The following is a 19774-nucleotide window of genomic DNA, read 5'->3' as shown; positions in this document are numbered from 1 at the left end:
CCCGTCCGTCTCCTGCTCCCGTCTCCGTCCCTTGCTCTCCCGGGCTCGTCTCGAGTCCTGGCTCCGCAGCCTCGTCCCTGTCCCTGGCTCCGCTTCTTCCTCCTCTCCATCACCCGCTGCCGGGACGCCTCCGCGGTCCCCGCCGCCGGGGTACCTCTCTGGGGGCGGGGCCGAGGGGCTGGATGGGAATAACTCGGTTATCCGGGAGAATCGAATTAACTTCTTCACACGAGCGCCTCCGGGCCCGTCTCCCCTCCCTTCTGCGGGGCCGCAGGTGGGAGGCCACGGAGAGGGGTCGGGACCCTCGGGCCCGGCACGAGATGGAAAGGACAGGACGAAGGTTCGGGGTGGGAGGCGGGATGGGGACCCCGCCCAGCCCCTCCCAGCCCTGGGCGGGCGGCCGGGACCCCCCTGGGGGCGGGGCTCCGAGGGCCGGGGGCGGGGTCTCGGTCGCGCAGGCCCCGCCCCGCGCCCTCTGCGGGGTCCTGCGCGTTAAAAGGCGCGCGGGCCGGGCCGCCCGGCACTTGCGTTGCACTCGGGTGGAGCGCGGCCGCGACGGGGCGGGCAGACGTGCGGGCGCTCAGAGCCGGCCTCGGGTCTGCGGGACGTGCGGGCGCTCGCACCCCCAAACCTGACCTCCCCCTGGCCCGGGACCCCGACCCCGACCCGGCCCGGCCCCCGCCTTCATCCCTCCACCCCCCGGGCCGATGGACTACTCCTACCTCAATTCGTACGACTCGTGCGTGGCGGCCATGGAGGCGTCCGCCTACGGCGACTTCGGCGCCTGCAGCCAGCCCGGAGGCTTCCAGTACAGCCCCCTGCGGCCCGCCTTCCCCGCCGCCGGGCCGCCCTGCCCCGCGCTCGGCTCCTCCAACTGCGCGCTCGGCGCCCTCCGCGACCACCAGCCCGCGCCCTACTCGGCAGGTGAGCCCAGACCCGCCCCGGCTCTCCCCCAGACCCTGGGACTCAGCCCGGGCACTGTTCGGCCAGGACTGCGATGCCCTCAACAACCACCACCTGCCCTGCCCAGGCCGGTCCCTCCAGCACCCCGCGGGATCCCTGTCCCCGTAATAAATAGGAGGTTCCCTTAGGGCGCCTTGAGCCCCACCCTCTCTTCTTCCCTCTCCTCTCCTTGATGTGTCCCGGTCCCTTGCCTTGCGGGTCAACTAGAACCAGGGTTTAACCCCAAGCCCCCCACCAGGCCCTCCCTTCCCCACCAACAGAGCACTCTGGCTACTCAGACCCTAGTGCTCAATCATTCCCACCCCAACTTCATGCCTACCCCAGCAGAGACCTCCACCGCAGGTGAGCTGCAAGAAAGGAATCCTCCTAGAACCCCAAAACCCTCCACCCCAAGTTTTAGACCCATCCTGCTTGAGCCCAAAATGCTTAAGTACCACCTTTCCATAACCCTTCCGTAACCCACCAAAGAAAAAGGTGTCCAGGTCATGAACCCGCTTCCATTTCCCCCTTCCCACTGGAGATTCCCAGTTAGTGTCTTGCAGAACCCAAAAGCAACCTGGTGACTTCTATCCGGGGCACATCTGAACCCTCAACCTCAGCACCCCCCCCCCAGGTTAGAGTGCAGCCTGCCCCACCCAGCCTCCTTATCTCTTTCCTCCCGGGAAGGTCACTGGGAGCCTAGGAGATGACTAAGAACTGGGGGCGGGAATGGGGGGTGAGACAGGGATCCAGATTTGGAGAAATGAGAACCTGGGCGCTGGAACCAGAAATTGGTCTAGGGATGGGAGGTGGGTTTTTCTGGGCCAGATTGAGATGAGCGGGGAGTTGGGGGGGGCGGTGGTGATGGACACATGAGATGGACACAAGAAATGGGGAATGGTCCCCAGGTAAATAGTCCTGTGATGGGGAAGATTGGGACTGGTACTGAGGATTGTGAGCGGTGATGGGAAGGTTAGGAACTCTGGGAGAAAGGGGAACCCAGGATTGAGAAGATGGAGATAAGAAGCAAGTGACGGGTACCAGGATTATTAGAAGATGGAAGTAAGGAATGTGAAAAACCGGAATGAGAAAGATGGGGCGAGGGTGAGTGTGGGAGGCGATGATGAGGGCAATGCAGAACTAGGGGAGTAAGATAAAGATGAAAAAATACTGGGGACCCGGGAGGATACAGAGCCCTGAGCCACCGTCAAATACTGAAATGACAGAAATTCTGACTGTAGGGCCCTGGGGGTCCATGGGATAGTTAGGAGACTGGAACAGGAAGTGGGTGGTAACCGGCTTTGGGAAAGTTGAGACACAGATGCTGGGGAGGAAAAAGGGGGAAGAAACAGGGAAAAAAAGCTGGGGGGGCTAGGTGGGGAGTAAGTAATAAGGGTCCTTCTCTGTAGTAACAAAAAGAAGGGTGGTCCAGAGGGGAAAATGCTGAGAAATGGTGAGGGGGGGCGGGATGGGAAGGGAGGCTGGGGAAAGGGCATACCCAGAGAAGTGGGGGACACGGGCTGTTGAGAAGGGCTGAGTACAGGATGCCTGGGAAATGGAGAGGGCGCACAGAGAGGGGGAGCAGCCAGTGCGCCCAGGCTGAGCTTGAACCTGGCAGTGGCAGAAGCGGCCCCTGGGCGTTGTCTGTGCTGCCCACATGTGATGAGATCAAGGGTGGACAGAGTAGGGCCTGAGGTCAAGCGAGGAGACAGGGGCTGAATCGGGAGAGCAGGGGAGCACGGGAGTGGAGGCAGGTGGAGGGAGCCGGGTCATCCGACCTCTCACTGTTTTTGGTCCTGGCTCTGGTCTCCTGCTCCCTCCCTGCCCTCGCATCCGAGGCCGCGGGACATAACGGGGAGGCCCGGCGCGATCCGGGCTGAGAGGTGGAAACGCGGCCAGGGGCAGGGAGTGTTGAGCGACCTGGGCTGCCCTCACACGCCCCCTCGTCTCCCCTTCCTCCGCACAATCCCCTAGTGCCCTACAAGTTCTTCCCGGAGCCGTCGGGCCTGCACGAGAAGCGCAAGCAGCGGCGAATCCGCACCACGTTCACCAGCGCGCAGCTCAAGGAGCTGGAGCGCGTCTTCGCCGAGACCCACTACCCTGACATCTACACGCGGGAGGAGCTGGCGCTCAAAATCGACCTCACTGAGGCTCGCGTGCAGGTGCGTGTTGGCGCTTAGGTGGACGGCAGTGAGTGCGCGCGCAAGTCGCACCCAATAAATACTGGGGAGTCCGCGGGACCGGACCGAGGGGATTCACGGGGCTGAGTGGCAGGTGAAGCCTAGAGATCGAGGTTAGTCCAGGGGTGGCTGGGCAGCAGAGGCAGGGACTGAAGGCGGCGGGGCCCAGGACTGCGCAGTTCTGAAGCGATTTGGTGAATTGCATTTCCCGCCACTGGATTTCCCTGAGTTTCCCGGGTAGAACAAGGCAGACAGTGAGGTTTGAGAACTGCGGGCGCGGGCGGCGTAGGAGACCCCCCACCTCAAGGCAAGGCAGTGGAAGGGGTCGGGGGAGGGGAGCCGTTCGGCGCCAGTTCTGCAGCTATGAGACCCCCAAGCTGGGCAGGCGCAGGACCGCGGAGAGCCGCGGAGGAGGGCTGTGGTCGTGGTACAGACCCAGAGTACAGCTGCCCGACCACTAAGGAGCCCGGGACAAAAGGCTTTCCCGGGTCCCTAAACCGCCCATCCCGGCGGGGACTCGGAGACCTTCTTTTGAGGAGGGAATGCGTGGGGAGGGGCTGTGGGTGTTGAATGGAGCAGGGGCCGAATCGCTCCTGGAGACCCGGGGCGGGCTGGGCTGGGGCGCTGAGACGGGGCGGGCCGCGGGCCGAGCGCTGGAGGGCCCGGAGTCCTGCCGGCCGCTGAGCGGCTCCTGTGCCCGCAGGTCTGGTTCCAGAACCGCCGGGCCAAGTTCCGCAAGCAGGAGCGCGCGGCCAGCGCCAAGGGCGCGGCGGGCGCCAAGAAGGGCGAGGCGCGCTGCTCGTCCGAGGACGACGACTCCAAGGAGTCCACGTGCAGCCCCACGCCCGACAGCACCGCGTCGCTGCCGCCGCCGCCCGCACCCGGCCTGGCCAGCCCGCGCCTGAGCCCCAGCCCGCTGCCCGCTGCCCTGGGCGCGGCGCCCGGCCCCGGCGCGGGGCCACAGCCGCTCAAGGGCCCGCTGTGGGCCGGCGTGGCGGGCGGCGGGGGCGGCGGGCCGGGCGCGGGCGCGGGCGCGGCCGAGCTGCTCAAGGCCTGGCAGCCGGCGGAGCCCGGACCCGGGCCCTTCTCGGGGGTGCTGTCCTCCTTCCACCGGAAACCCGGCCCAGCGCTGAAGACCAACCTCTTCTAGCCGCCGGACTGACGGACGGACAGACGGACGCGGGAGGCTCCGGGCTGCCCCCACGGACGTCCCTGCCCCTCCAGGACCGACTGTCCCTCCCCCATCCCTCGCCCCGCTGTGTCCCACCCCGCCGCGCGCCCGCCCTCGTTTTTTTGGAGACCAAATAAATAGGGGCCACTCTCCTCTCCCCCACACACCCACCCAGCAGAGCGGGGGTGGGGGGCCTTTAGCTGGAACCCCGCCCCCTCCAGGAGAGCCCGGAGCCCCTTCTAACTCGGCTTTCTTTGGAAGCGGGTTCAAAAGACGCCTGTTCCCCACGCAGTCTCGAGCGCGAGGATCTGCCAGGCGCCCCCTCCCCTGGCTCCCCGTCCGCACCCTGGTGACCGGCCGGCTGCCCGCCTCGGGCTCACCTCGCTGACCCTGCCCGGGCTAGGCCGCCGCTGTCCCCTGGCTCAGCGGATCGTAAGGATCCCGCCAACACGGTGTCCCTCGCGTCCCCGCCCGCCCCCAGCCGCTCTGGCGCAGAGGGTGGACCGTGGACCGGGAAGAAAGTGGGGGCGGCCTGGGCGACGGGACAGAGGCGTTTCCTCTTTTTTTTTTTCTTTTCTCGATTGTTCTTTTCCTTTGAAAATCTTGTAATTTATTGAGGTGAGTTTTGCTCAATCCAAATAAAACTTAATTTATTGAAGACGTCACGCTGGCACCCTTTGCGTACCCAGGCCGGGGACAGACTGCCTGCATGGCCCGGTGCCCCTCGAGACCAGCGGGGAACCGTGGCTGCCACGCCCCGCCGCTTAGCGGTCCGGGAGCTGCAGACAGAACCGAGCGGAAACGGGCCCTTCCCGGCCCAGAGCTTCCCCTCCCCCCGCCCCTCCCTAACCCACGCAGAAGAGCTTAAATAACCCCCAGCCCGGTCCTCGGGCGATTCCTTCATTTCCGGACAGACACCCCGCTGTGGGGGTCGGGAGAGGTCCTGGATGAGCCCCTCCCCCTGTGGTTCTGGCTGAGAAGAGCGGTTACGGTGGGGGGCCACGGGCACCCCCGGGGCTAGGAGAGGGTTCCAGAAAAGCACAAGAATAACCGAGGTCCTTGAAGACGAGCCCCGGGAGCAAGAGGCATCCTAATGAGGGGCAGGACATCCTAATTAGAGCATTTCAAATGGGCAGGCCGTGGGGAATGCCGATCCCCAATAAATAAGCGGAGGTTCCGCCCTGGCCCTCAGAACTTTTCCACCCCGGGACATTTCGGGGGGCCTTGGTGTGGGGGCGCCGGGGCTCCGAGCGCGCAGCTTCTCGGCGCCACCGCCGTCACTTGCTGAGCTGCAGGGTGTCCAGAAGGAGGCGCTTGTGGGCCGGGTCCTGCACCCCAGCCTCCTCCAGGTCCTCCTCCGTGATGTCGCTGTAAGGGGGGGACAGAGCCAGGCTAGGACGCCGCCGGGTGGGGCGGGGATGCCGCCGCTCCGCCCCGCCCCCGCCCCGCCCCTCCGCCTCCAGCCCCGCCCCCACCTGAGAAACTCCAGGTCGTCCCAGCCGTTGTGCACCAGGCCCTCCTCGTAGCGCTCCAAGCCGATGGCCCGCAGCCAGGCGCCCATGCCGGCCTCGCCCAGCCCGCCGGCCCGCCCACCCTGCGGGCATGGAGCCTGGGGGAGTAGGGTATGTTACGGGGAGCACTGAGGGCGACACACACAAAAGCACCTGCTGACAGCCACAGGCTCATGGAAAGGAGGCACCACCACCAGGATCAGTGCTCGCCCCACCCAATCCCTGTTCCTCCAACCCCCAGCTTTCCTTGTTGGGGAGCGGGGGCAGCAGAGCAACCCCGGGGACTGCATGGCCTGCAAGCACACACATCTGGTAGATACCCAGCTACACCCGGTTCACACACCTCCTCTGCCAGGTCCTCTTGGATGCTCTCTCGGATGCGAGGTGGAGGGAAGCTGAGGGGCCGGCCGTAGTCGGAGGGCAGCGCCCGGGAGGGCTGCAACTCCCCTGGCAGGAGCACGGAGCGGCTGGGCCCTGTCGCGCCATAGTCCACCTCGCTCAGCGTCTTGGCCATCTGCAGCACCGAGCAGGAGCGATCGTCTCCACTGGCCACTTCCCCCAGGAAAGTGCTGCCAGGCACGGGGCCTGGAGGCAGCGGGGGTCTCGGGTGGGCCTTGGGAGGTGGTGGGCCACGGATCTCAGCCCCACTGCGGGCCCGGACCACAGGCCCTGGCAAAGGGTCCAGGCTGGCGGGCAGGAAGAGGGCCGAGTCCGGCAGGGGTGGGGGCGGAAAGTCTGGAGGGGGCAGTGTGCCCCCTGACTCCTCATCGGACGAGCTCCCCTCTCCCACGCGGGGTGTCCGGTGGCGCCCCAGCTGTGGCACAGGCACAGTGATGGCCACTTTGTTCTTGGTGGCCGGTGGGACAGGCGCCCTGGCTGGTGAAGGTGGCTCCGGGGGGAGCAGCTGGTGTGGGACCCCTTCAAGGACGTAGTAGGCAGGGTTATTGAAGCTGTTCTTGGGTGGGGGGGCTGCCACCCCCTCCGTCTCTGGAGCCCCCTCTGGCTTGGACCTGGTTTGGGGAGCAGGGTAACGAAGTCAGTACCCAGAAGGCCCTGGTGAAGACAGAGGTGCCACGGAAGGGAACTACATGAGGTGTCGGGGAAGTGAGCCCGGCTCCATGCCCTGCTCGCCACCCTGAACACATCCAGGCTGAGCTCTGGCCCCTGGTGATGAGCAGCAGAATGCATAACCCTTAAGCTTCCTGCAAAAATTCCCTGGACTGGCAGGGCGGGGGCGGGGCGGGATGGGGCGGTAATACAGGACTTAAGGTGCTTGCTTGCTTTTGCATGCAGCTGACCTCCGCAGCACCCAGTATAGTCTCCAGAGCACTACCAGGAGTGAGCACTACCAGGAGTGAGCCCTAAGCACAGAGCCAGTATAGTCTCCAGAGCACTACCAGGAGTGAGTCCTACACAGAGAGCCAGGAGTAAGCCCTGAGCATCACCGGATGTGACTCACCCTCCCCCCAAAAATTTCCAAGGCCATTTATGGCTTTTTTAACTGTGAAGCGTCAGCTGAAATGATTGTGCAAACAGTTGCTGGAAGGCAGACTAAAGCTCTTCCTGAGAAGGGCTATACACCCTTGGGCTGCCTCTGGAGTCCTCCCCTGAGGGCCACTGACTGAGGAATCTTACTCTGGGACTCAGGTTCATTTTCCTCCAGGCCTAGGAAGGACACCAAGGTGAGAGGTGACCAATGAAGATGAACATAAAAGCACCAAACTCCACCTCCGAACCTTTAAGTTCAGGTGACATTGGATACAGGTGGAAAGGAAGCTTCCCTTCCCAAAGTATGAGCCACAGAACACTAGTTCCCTGGATTATTAATAGTTATTGTGTAGAAACTAAGTTTCCTGGCCCATTTAGTTTGGGAAACTATATTAAACAGAGTTGTTTAAAAGAGTTTCCTTCCTGTCCATGTGCTCGGAACTTTGCTAACACTCACAAGTACTGGGGATATCTAAGAAAAGAATCTAGCGAGAACCTCTCCTCAGCCTTGCTGGACCACAAGCCCACTGCTGCTAGGCCATGCTGAAGGACAGTGTCCCACAGAGTGCCCCCAGGAAGTCCACAGAGAGCTCTGTGCCTCCTCCAAACAGGGCTCAAGATTATGTTTTGTACAAAGCAGTAGCCCTTAGGGGAAAAAAACTCTTCTGGGGGCTAGAGCTATAGTACAGTGGGTAGGGCGCTTGCCTTGCACAGGGCTAAACCAAATTCCACCTCAAACACCTCACTTAGTCTCCGTGCTGTGAGAGTGATCCCTGAGTACTGTCAGGCGTGGCCCCAAAACAAACAGAAAAAAACCCAACTCAACCTTTTCTGAAGGGGAAAAAACAAATTGTACACACACACACACACACACACACACACACAGGAGAAGACATATCGGAGGACTAGTCAATGCCAAGAAGTGGGAGCTGGACGGGAGAGTTGGACGGGGAGTTGGGGTGGGGGGGCGGAGAGAGAAAGCGCCTGCCATAGAGGCAGGCTGGGGGAGACGATGGGAGGGAACCTGGGGACACTGGTGCTGGAAATGGAGGGAGGGGTGTTGGAACACTGACTCCTGAGCTGAAAGGCTGACTATACTCCCTTTACTCAAAAAGCGAGGCCCAGAAGGCCCAACACCTCCAGCCTGCAGCCAGAGCCCCAGGCAGCAGAGCGAAAGGGGTGGCCCAATGTCCTCTCTCACCTGGGGGTCAGGGGTTCCTCCCGGGGAGCAGCTCGCGGTGGGGCGGGGGGCCTGCCAGTTGGTGGTGGTCGCTCTGGTTCTTCAAATAACTTGGACAGCGGGCAGGAGGCTTCTGTGGGGGCTGGCTTGCGGCTCCCTGACCTACCGGGGTGCAAGGAGGACGAGAAGGGGTTGCTAACGGCCCCCAAGTCCACCTTCATGTCGTCACTTCAACCCAGCCAGCTCCCCTCCCCCTTCACCTGGGCTCCTGGCTGCCGCGAGACACAGAGGGAACTTTGCTCTTAGCGCCTGCCTCATCCTTATCAATGCTGATCCACTCTGGGGGGGACAGGAAGGGGAGGGGACGAGGGGGCTCAGCAGAGGCATGCAGTCCAGATCAGACACCACCCGGGCTAGGCCCACTCCCAGCTGTGCTGGCCCGACTTCCAGACGGTCTGAGGGAATCCCAGCAGGCCCGCCCTACGCCCCCGAGCTGCCCGACCACCCGCTCGCGCCCCTCCCGTGGAGCCCCCACCGTAGAGCCGCTCACGGGTGCCCAGGCGCTCTGTGGGCACCCGCACCTTCATGGAGCCGCGGATGTTGCCCGTCTCCTCGCCTCGGTGCGACAGGAAGGTGAGGAACTGCTGGGCCGTGCTGCCGATCATGGACTTGAGCGCCACCACGCACTCCCCTGTGGGCAGAGGGGGCGCGAGGGCACGGTGCTGAGGCTGTCCAGGGCCCGGCCGACTCCCGGCACCCCTCGGCATGCCCAGCCCCTCACCGTAGGATTCGTAGCCGTCCATGGACTTGACCGTGAGCAGCAGGTGCTGGTCCTGGAGGTACTCGATGTCCGCCAGGATGGGCTTGAGCTGGGGAGCAGGGCTCAGGTGAGGCCCCAGCCCAGCGCCCTCCGCCCCTCCCTGCAGGCTCGCTCAGCTCAAGATGCCAAGTCCATAGTGCAGAAGGCACAGTCCTACGGGGGCCGTATGGCTTAATGTCATGGCAACTGATTTTCTGCATCCTTCATTATAGGATGGAGGGTGACTCTCACTAAAGGCTCAAGAAATGGACCAATGAATGAATGAACACACTGCAGCTTCCCCCCCGACCCCTCCAAATAAAGCAGATGTCCTTACTCTCACTCATGCCCACCCCCACCCTGACCCACGCACTCCTCATGGGCTCTGCTAGCCCCACACAGCTCCCAGGCAGCTCCCCCTCGGAGACAGGCACCCCACCCCAGGCCCGGACTCCCGCCCAGCCTCACCGTGGGCAGCTGGCGCGAGGACCACTGCACCTTGAGGAAGTTGATGTTGTCGCTGCTCTGTGCATCATTCTCGAAGCTCTTCTTGTACTCTGCGGGGGCAGGGATGCAGACAATCCGACTAAGTGCTGCTTCCCGCTTCCCTCCCCCTGCTGCGGCCCACCCCGGGCCCGGCTCTAACCCTCCAGGCAGGTGGAGTAGAACTCGATGAAGAACTTGGTGCGGCTGGCTGTCTTTACAATGGCCTCAATGCTTTCAAACTCGATGTAGGCCTGGTCCGAGGTCTTTGAGAGTCCTGAGGAGCAAAGGGGAGAGGCTAGCAGCGAGGAAACGGGACAGGGACATGGAGCCCTGGGACAGGAAACCAGGCCCAGGAAGAGCAGGGAGACTAGGAGGAAGAGGGGCCGCCCTACGGCCACATGGGAACCTTGTGGACAGCAGGTATGAGCCGGGAGTGTGGGGGCGACTAAAACCTCATGGGAAGGGGGGCGTTTCGCTCCGCCCTTCACGCCCTACCGAGGCCACCAGTTGCCCCCTGCGAGCGGCTCTCCAGCACGGCCAGAACTCCAGAACACAGAAACCAATTTCTTAACTATCTGACTTTCAGTAGAAATACTTCCAGGGTCAATAGGTAAAAGAGCAGAAATCCAAAACCAACATTTAATTCTTGAACCCAGCCGTAGAAAGCAAATCACCTCACAATGCTTTTTCAGCATGTCTGATTTGGGGGGGGGGGGGTAAACTCTAAATAATAGTGGTGAATCTTTTATTGAAACAATGAATCTAATCAAAGCAGATAGAGTGTTAACTAGAATTCATCTGCCTCACAGGGACGGGGAGGGGTGGGGGGTGGGGTTTTATTGGGGTTCTTCATGGTAAAAAATAAGTATTGGTAAAGGGAAATGTGTTTGATATTTGCATGACTGAGACATAAACCTGAAAGCTTTGTAACCTTTCCCACAGTGATTCAATAAATAAAAAAAAAAAAAAAAAGAGGGGCCGCCCTAGTCCTAAACAACCTGTAGGAAGGGGGCCAGAGCCAAAGTACAGCAGGTAGGGGCTCGATCCCCGCCTCCCGTCTGGTCCCCTGGGCACTGCCAGGAGTGATGCCTGAGTGCAGAGCCAGGAGCAACCCCTAAGCATCACCAGGTGTGACCCAAAAAGCCAAAAAAACAAACAAAAAAAACCCCCAATAAACAAGCTGTAGGGAGGCCCCAAGGTCCAGACCTTGGACCCAGGCAGAGACAAGCTTGAAAGGCCAGGTCACTTGGGAGGGGCTGCGGGACAGAGTGCCTACAGGGCTGGCTCACTGGCCACCCCCCAGGGACACAGCACAGAGCAGCCCCAGGTGCCCCCTCTGTACACCCCACAGGCGAATACCCAGAATCCCTCACACACCAGCCCACTGGACACGTGCAGGAAGCCCAGCGCCAGGCATGGCCCCAGGCCACCGCCCAGACGTGCCCAAACGTGCACCAAGCCCATGCACACAAGCAGAGGCACCACCTTTCTTGGAGATAAACTGCGAGGTGACTCCAACCTCAAAGGCCCCGAACACTGGCGAGTGATCACTGGTGACAATGTCGTCAGTGCAGCCTAGGGAGGAGACAACCGGGAACAAAGGTCAGGGGACCACACTCACCATGGCCGTTCCCACATGCCCAGGGAGGGGCGGACCAGCACACACATGCACATGTCTACGTGCATGCGCGCAAGCGCACACGCGCACACACACACACACACAGAAACACAGACACACACATACACAGACAGACAGAAACACAGACACACACACACACATCCTTCCTTCCCCACCACGGCTGCATGCCCTGTCCAGAATCCTCACAGTACACACACAGACACACACACACCCTTACACACAGACACAGACACACACACAGATAGACACACACACACACAGACACACACAAACAGACACAGACACAGACACACACACACACACACACCCTTCCCTGCCACAGCCCCATGCCCTGCCCAGGAGCATCTCACCGTAGGAATTGCACATGATGTGCGTCTCGGGGTAGGATTTCCAGAGGATGCGGTCACACCACGAAGGCACATTGGTCCGGACCTGTGGAGGGTAGTGTAAGCCTCCACACAGAGCCAAGGGGACCTCCACTCTCACCACGCCAGGTCCCGAGGCCCACCTCCCTCCCTGGATCCTCTCCAGACCCAAAATTACCGTGAGGTGGTAGAAGGTGGAGGGGTAGGAAACTGCAGAGGCCTTGACCCTTGACCTCACTGCAGTTGTGGGGGCAGGGTGCAGTCGGGGGTGGGTCCCCAAAGACCCACACTAGTCTCACTCACTCCAGTTGGCTTCTGCTTGTGCCAGGCGTAGGTGTCCCGGGAGCCCCGCTCATAGCGGTAGGTGGGAGGGAAGGAGATCTCCTCCTCACCTGGGGAAAGCAGGGGACAAGAGGGGTCTGGCCCCAAGTCCCAGGGAGACCTGCGTCCCCCCCCCGGCACCCCCCCCCACCTCCGCATCAGGCCCACACTCACTGAATCGCAGAAACACTTTGTGCTTCTCCCGCTCCAGGTTGAGCTGATCCACCCTGAGCAGAGGCTCGAACTCCTTCCTGCTGATGTAGTTGAGGATCTCCTGGGCCAGGGACACACAGGTGGACATGGTCCCTCTCGAGCCAGGGCTGGGGGAGAGCGCCTGGCCTTCCCCCCAACCCCACCCCAGACGCTGTGGGGGCCTGGGCGCACCTGGATGTCCATGTCCAGGCGGTAGTTGAGGTCCCCGAACCAGAAGAGGTGAGTGAAACGCAGCGAGATGTCGAAAGCACTGAGCTGCCGGTCACCCAGGGACAGCAGCCGGAGGATGTCCAGGTAGTTCTGGTTCCGCCTGTGCCGGGACGGAGCACCCAGGTCAGGAGTTGGGGCAAGGTACAAAGTTGGGGAGAAGCCCCTAGGGCTGTGGGGTCCCTGGGACTGCTGTACTGGGGTCAGACAGGTCCCTGGACTGGGGATAGATGGGAGGTTCTGGAGATGGGGGGCTCTCTCAGGGCCCTGGGCCGGGACATAGCGCGGGAGGGAGCAGCTGGTCCAGGGAAGCAGGGGACAGAGGGTACCAGGGAGGGACCCCTCACCGGGCCGTCTTCTCATTCCCCGAGGTGAGGTGACAATTCACAAAGCCAAACGAGGTGCCATTGAACATGAAGGAGACGCCCACGGCCCCCTTGTTTCCTGTGGGGTCAGCAAGAGAAAAAGGTCCATGTCACCCTTGGAAGGGTCCCCACTCTCCTCTATGCCCCTCCAAGCAGCCGTGGGAAGTGTCCCCCAAGTGTCTGCAGGTGGGCAGCCACCTGGACAGACACTTAGTCCATCCCGGGTTCCCCATTGGGTGGGTGGGGTCCAGGCCAGGGCTGAAGAATGTGTGTGTGTCAGGGCAGAGCCCCTGGACAGTGACTGCAGGGCCCAAGGGCATAGCTGAGAGGCCCTGCAGATTCTGAGGCCCCGGAGGGGATACACACTATGTCCGGCTCCACCACTTTAGAGCCGTGACACTGGAGAGGGCACTCAGTCCCTCGGGGCCTGGGTTTGATCTTTCACTGAACAGGATGTAGTAGCCCTGCCTTGCTGGTGGGGCTGGAGAAGCTTTGAGGAGGGATAAGCAACAAGGAGCGCCACGTAATGGGGGTACTGAGGCCTTGGGAAGGGGGAAAGTGACACACTGAGGGCAGTGCCCACTCACCCAGGGTGTTGGCGATGCCCGTCTTCACGCTGGACGTGCTGACGTGGCTGATGCGGTTCTCGTGCTCCGGCTTGACCAGCACGGCCACCTTGATGTTCCACAGCGACTGCATGGCAATCTGGGAGGAGACCGCGGGGTCACCCCTGCCCTGGGCGGGGCCCTGGCCTGTGCTCTAGAGGGTTCTGTAAACACGGGGGGGAGGCCACTGCCCCTGCCGTCCCACATGTGGCACTGGTACCTGTCTCCTTTGGGCAGCGTGCCCCTCCCCCGCCCCCGTGGTGGTCCCTACGGGCGGGGGGGGGGAGGCCACTGCCCCTGCAGTCCCACATGTGGCACTGGTACCTGTCTCCTTTGGGCAGCGTGCCCCTCCCCCACCCCCGTGGTGGTCCCTACGGGCAGGGGGGGAGGCCACTGCCCCTGCAGTCCCACATGTGGCACTGGTACCTGTCTCCTTTGGGCAGCGTGCCCCTCCCCCGCCCCCATGGTGGTCCCTACGGGCAGGGGGCTGCAAGCTGGACCGCATGACCCCTCACCGGGCGGTAGTCCAGATCAGTGAGCTCCTTGAGGCCCCCGCGCAGCAGGTCCAGCCACTCGCGGTCCCCCACCGAGTTCTCCTGGGTCCCAAAGACGTAGATGTCATGGGGGATGGTCACCGTCACCTCGTCCAGGGTCTTCCCCAGACCCTTAGAGGTGAACCAAGACGTCACGTTCTTTGGAGGTGGGACACTGCCTGCAGGGGAGGAAGGGAGAAAATGGGGTTCAGGCACCCCCCTCCGCCCAGCGCCCCGACTCCCCCCATCCCCCACTCCCGAACCCAGGCCTGACCCATGTTCCAGGTGCCAATGAAGACAGAGATCATGTCGGGTTCATCTTGCTTGGAGTGTTTGTTCTTCATGAGCTGCAGCAGCTGGCAGAAGGCCTCCCGCTTCTGGGTGGGGGAAGGGGGGTGGACAGCAGGTAGTCAGAAGCGACCAGGAACCCCCATCCTCGGGGACACCCTGTGAGGGCGGGTCGCGCCTCTTGTTCACCACGACATGAGCCCAGGAGCCGTGCTCCAGAATCGCCCCCACCTGCATCGTGCGCTCTGCATCTTCCCATCCACTGTGGGCCCCTGTGGCCCCATCGGCCCAGCTGACCCCATGCTCACCCGGGCACTGACAAAGATGAAGTCCTTGCGCTGGGTCCGGTCCTTCTCCTTCTCGAACACGACGCCCAGCTTGTTCTGGACGCGCTGGGACTTAATGAGCTGGCGGACTGGGGGGACGGAGACCGTGTCACCCTGCTGTGTCCAGGCCCCGGCCCCTGCCCCCCACCCGGTCGCCCTCCGGGCCTGCCCCAGCTCACTGCGGTCGTGCGTGAAGGTGGTCCAGTCCTCCTGCGAGTCCCGCTGCCTGCGCAGCAGCACCAGCCGGCCCCCCTCCACGTCCACACTCAGCGTGAACTTCTGGGACTTCCCGATCTTGGTCAGGTCACCCAGCGTCACATCCAGCTTCACCTGCAGGCCGCCAAGGGGAAGCTTCTAGAGGGAACTGCAGGCCGGCCGGCTCCCTTTATCTCCAGCTGCCCTTTAGCCCCCGAGGCTGCACCCGGCTGCCCAGCCAGTCACCTCAAAGGCCTGCACCGGGATGGTCTTGGCCTTCCGCGTGGATGGCTGCAGGGGGGCCGGGGGCGCGGTGGAGCTCATGTCCTGTAGGGCCTTCAGAGCCTGGAGGGGAAGACAGGTCAGGGCACATGCAGAGGGCAGGGGCAGGCCAGGGCACAACTGAGACTGGGGTGAAAGAGGGCATGTCAGGCGTCAAAGGTCAGAGGTCAGCCACCTTCTTCTGGATGCCTGACAGGAAGTCCTTGAGCACGGACAGCTTCAGCACCAGGCTCTCGAGTTCCTGCTCCCCGGTCTGGGCCGGGCTCTGTGGAGAGACAAGGTTGGGGCTGCTACCTGGGGCCACCAAACCCGCCCAGGGTGTGCCCCCGTCCCCCTCAGCTGTCCCCAGTGGCCCACCTGCTGCTGCAGGAGGCGGGTCACCATGGGCGAGCTCTGCTGGTCGAACACCTTGGACAGGATCTCCAGGCCCGAGAGCACCTTGTCCACCTCACTAGGGGAAACGGACCAGAGCTCCTGCCGCGGCCCGAGAACAGCACGGCAGCCAGAGGGCACAGTTCTGCCTCTGCTCGGAGGACGCAGGGGACAGGAGCGGGAAGACCAGAGGCCACTGCCATCCCCCGGCCTGAGCCAGGAGTCACAGGTCAGGGGCCAGGGCACTTGCATCAGCAGGCAACGGTTGGGGATAGATCAGAGGTAAAGGTGCATGGGTCAGGGCAGCGGGTACCTGTGCAGCCTCCGGCAGGAGGTGGCAAGGGTACGGGTGAGGTGGGGCAGATGGCTGGCTCCGCCCCGCACCGCCTCCAGGTCCAGCCCGTAGCTGCCTTTCAGGTACTCGTGCGAGACGGTGCTCAGCCCGTTGGGAGCACTTTGGAGAGGGATTCCAGAGTTAGGAAGGAAAAACCCGTCAGTGGAGGTCCTGCTTACCTGCCCCAGCCCAGCCCGAGGGGCAGTGAGTGTCCAGGGGTGGGCATCTGCCTCTGCAGCCGAAATGGGGGTCCCAGGTCTCAGAGGGGAGAGGGACATTCCAGTCACTGGAGGTTCCGTGTCTCACCTCTCAGCAGCTGGAGTGGTGGGGGTCTCAGGGGCTGGTGGGGGGCTGCTGGGCCCCGTGGGGGCAGAAATGCTGGTGGATCCAGAACGCGGGGGCAGCGGGGGCTTCTCATCCTCCCCATCTGTGGACAGGGGTCAGTGAGGCAGCGGTTAGGGCCTCCTGCCCTCCATGATGGGGGGGGGGCGGGCCTGACATAGCTGTCATGAGTCTCAGGCTTAATGTTTAGGGGCAGAGGGCTGGGTGGGGGGGACTAGGAAAAGTGGGAGGGAAGAAGCAGGAGGTCTCCAGAATGGGACGGGGGCAAGGAAGTGCCCCCCCCCCAGTACACCGGGCACACCTGAGGCATCGCGGTCATCCGGGGACTCAGGCTCCCGCTCCCGCTCCACGGGCAACAGCAGGGCACACACCAGGCCCTGGTTGGGCTGCGCATACAGGCCGATGAGCTCGCCCAGCGTCTGGAAGCGGCGCACTGGCACGCCCTGCGAGGTCTGCGGGCGGGCAGGGCCGGGAAAAGGGTCAGCCTACCAGCGCCAGACCTCCGGCTGGACTGGAGGCAAGAACCCTGGGGCCCGGTGCCTACCTGCACGGCCAGGAAATCCTCCCCATCAGGCAGGATTCGGTACGTGTGCACGTGCTTCTGATACCTGACAGCAAGGAGGGGGATCAAAATTAGCTCCTCTCACCCCTGGGGTGTAAGCCCCAAAGCACCTTCTCCTCCAGGCTCTGCCCTTGCACCCAGCTGACTGCCCCGAAACCATCTGCCCAGGCTGCAGTGGGTTACTGGTGGGGCCGGTCTAGTGTGGCCCACAGGAATGACCAGCCTCCCCGCCACCCCACCCAGACCTTTCCAGGCTCCACACCCACCGCAGGGCTCAGGAAGCAACAAGCATCTCTTTTGTGGCCTCTACAGCTGTCTAAATAGCCCCTCAGGGCTGTGGTACCAGGCTGGGCCCCCTGCCAGCGTCCTGACCGCCTGGCTAACCTCTGTGTGACTGTGTGTGTGTGTGTGTGTGTGTGTGTGTGCATGCGCTCACACATGTACGCTTGCTTATGTGTTTATGTTGGCGTCTGGCTCTGTGGCGTTGGGTGGTATCCGGGACAGTTTCACTGGAGAGTGTATGAGGGGATCACCCTGAGGCCTTCCTCATCCATCGCCAGGTACCAGGAAATGAGGTGACCCCACGGGAGGTACTCTATGGGAGGTCCAGGACTCTAGGAGCCCACGCCTTGAGGGGGCGAGTGGGGTGCCGACAGATGGCAGGGACAGCTGACAGGTAACAGCTGAGGGGGACGGGCAGTCCAAGCCTGACTCAGTGAGGTGCAGGGTGGGGGACATGGGCCTCCCTCTGCAGTCCACAGCTCAGGTTGGCACTCCGACCCAGCCCACGCAACCGAACACATGTGTGCTGGGCAGTGGGGTGAGGGCACCAGAGAGAACCAAAGGCCAGCTTGAGGAGACTCTCCATCTTGTCCGCACGGCTATCCCCTTCCCTCAAGAAATGCCTCTTCTGGGGCTAGAGCAATAGCACAGCGGGTAGGGCGTTTGCTTTGCATGCGGCCAACCCGGGTTCGATTCCCAGCATCCTATATGGTCCCCTGAGCACCGCCAGGGGTAATTCCTGAGTACAGAGCAGGAGTAACCCCTGTGCATCGCCAGGTGTGACCCCAAAAAGAAAAAAAAATTAAAAAAAGAAAGAAAGAAATGCCTCTTCTGAGGTTCTCCGGGTCTCCATCAGCACCAGCAGTGTGAGTGCCTGAATGTGACTGCGGATGTGTTTGTGAACCCAGGGGGCCGCTTACAGCAGGAACAGCGTCCACCGCATCTGGGCCTTGTCTCTGGGACAGGCCAAGTACTCTGCGTCCTACCGACCTGGTCCCATGCAAGCCTCATGTTGTGAGGCAGGTAGTATTATGTCCCTCATTCTCCAAAAGAGGAAAAGTGCTGGGCCTAAGACCCCTGGGGAAAAAAAACAAAACGGGCCAGAGCTGGGGTTGGAAAGCCAGGGCAGAGGCAGGCTGGCTGGGCCTGAGACTCCACCAGCACCTGCCGGATGGGGGTGAGTCTGAACGCTCCCCCTGCAGACAGGTGTGTATCCAGGTAAGCAGGGAGGTTCCTGCTGGCCAGGCCCCAGGCTGCAACAGCGCTGGGCAAGATGAAGCTCCCCAGACAGACCCTCGCCCCACCCACACCCTCCCTGACTCTCCCCTCCTGGGACAATATAATGTTCCTCACCCAGTCTGGGCCCAGCTGTCCCCCTCCCACTCAACAGCTGACCCAGCACCTGCCTTGCTCCCCTCCCTAACCGGGGGTGTGCCTTAGAAGGGCCTGGGAGGCAGGATTCTAGATTTGTCTGCCTCGGCTGACCCTCTTCAGTTTCCTCTTCTGGGCCTTAGGTTTGGGGCTTACAACCGTCCTCCTCTCTGGGTCCACTGCCTAGACCAGGGTTTCCTACCCCCCTCGGCACCCCAACATTTCGGGACATGGGACTCAGTTGTCGGGCTGTCCTGAGTAGGGAGAGTATTTAGATTCATCCCCTGGCTTCTGTCCACCAGAAGAAACAGTGTTCTGGTACCAGCCCATTTCAGGTCCCCAGACAATGCCAAAGGGTTCATTTTACCCTAGGGTCCGACTTGGGGAGGCAAAAGTACCCCACCAAATGTGAGGACAAAGCGGGAAGGGGAGAGGGAGGAGCAGAGGCACAGAACTAGATCTAAACAAAGAGCCTGGCCCTCTCCCACTCCCACCTCCCCCGCTTCGGGAGGCAGGCACTTCCAGAGTGTGCGTTCTGGGTGGGGGACAGGTCAGGGAGAAGACTCCCAAGCCCGCCCCAACCCCACCACCACACAACTGGGAGTGCCCACCCAGGGGATTTCCAAGTCTTAAGTCTTAACTGTGGGGGGAGAGGGGGCGGGTGTAGCTGAGCCCCCACACACCTCATTCATTGACTCGTGAAAGAACAACCCACTCCACAGCCCCGCACCCCCTTAGCCCGAGCTACACACACATTTAGGAAGACCCCCCCCAAGCTCAGTCCTAGGGAGAGACAGGAAGATCCCCTAAGGAGCTGCTGGACATCCTCGGGCACCGATCAGTCCCTCCGACCCCACTCTGCTTGCCACTCAGCCAGCCTGGCCCACAAAAGTACAGGGACACCCACCGTGGCATGCACTTAGCACCCCGCGGGTGCTCTGCCCGGAGCGTGCCAGGGAGGGTCTGCCAAGGGCTCCCTGCAACGTTTTCTCTGGAAGCCACCGGGGCAGCGAGGCACCCCCCACCCCCACCCCCTCCGTCCTGACAGCCGTCCCGGGCCCGCGCTGAAAGCCCCCGGCACCCACCGCGGGGTCGCGCGCCCGCCCGCCCCCCGCCGCACCCCACTCACAGCACGCAGAGCGCGAAGGCTCCCGCCACGCTCTCGCTGTCCCGGACCAGGAAGCTGCCGTCGCGGCCTGCGCGGGCCAGCAGCTCCTCGGCGGCCGCGCGGCTCAGGTCGCGGTGGTACCAGGCGGGGGCCGGGCTGCCCAGCGCCGCGCCCGGCCCGGCGCCCCCGGGGCCCGGCGCCCCGCACGCCGAGGCCATGGCCCGCGCCGGGCTCAGCGCCGCGCGCGCCCCGCTCCCCGCTCCATCGCGCCCGGGCCGCGGGGGAGCCGCGGGGGGCAGCGGGGGGC

The 19774-nt window shown here is 62.8% G+C and overlaps 2 protein-coding genes across 2 annotated transcripts; one reads left to right on the top strand and one right to left on the bottom strand.

Moving 5' to 3' along the window:
- The first annotated feature begins 707 nt into the window (after positions 1 to 707).
- On the top strand, positions 708 to 4272 carry PHOX2A (paired like homeobox 2A). Its single transcript, XM_056116295.1, has 3 exons — positions 708 to 924; positions 2917 to 3104; positions 3826 to 4272. Exons 1-3 carry the CDS (start codon positions 708 to 710, stop codon positions 4270 to 4272), a joined length of 852 nt encoding a protein of 283 aa, XP_055972270.1.
- A 654-nt stretch (positions 4273 to 4926) lies between these two features.
- On the bottom strand, positions 4927 to 19685 carry INPPL1 (inositol polyphosphate phosphatase like 1). Its single transcript, XM_056115983.1, has 28 exons — positions 19489 to 19685; positions 16689 to 16752; positions 16446 to 16596; positions 16109 to 16229; positions 15782 to 15922; positions 15454 to 15547; positions 15272 to 15361; positions 15061 to 15159; positions 14799 to 14949; positions 14602 to 14708; positions 14280 to 14382; positions 13988 to 14184; positions 13455 to 13572; positions 12850 to 12946; positions 12467 to 12605; positions 12257 to 12356; positions 12065 to 12153; positions 11747 to 11828; positions 11243 to 11332; positions 9918 to 10031; positions 9740 to 9828; positions 9254 to 9341; positions 9008 to 9163; positions 8733 to 8811; positions 8494 to 8634; positions 6148 to 6814; positions 5769 to 5902; positions 4927 to 5661 (listed from the first exon to the last, which is right to left on the bottom strand). The coding sequence occupies exons 1-28, from the start codon at positions 19683 to 19685 to the stop codon at positions 5571 to 5573; spliced, it is 3789 nt and encodes a 1262-aa protein (XP_055971958.1). The 3' UTR covers positions 4927 to 5570.
- Between the last annotated feature and the right edge of the window lie 89 nt (positions 19686 to 19774).

Source organism: Sorex fumeus, unplaced genomic scaffold (assembly GCF_029834395.1).
Source record: "Sorex fumeus unplaced genomic scaffold, SorFum_2.1 ptg000030l, whole genome shotgun sequence".
NCBI lineage: Eukaryota > Metazoa > Chordata > Mammalia > Eulipotyphla > Soricidae > Sorex > Sorex fumeus.
Note: the sequence above shows the minus strand (reverse complement) of the source record. Positions and strands in the feature narration are given on the sequence as shown.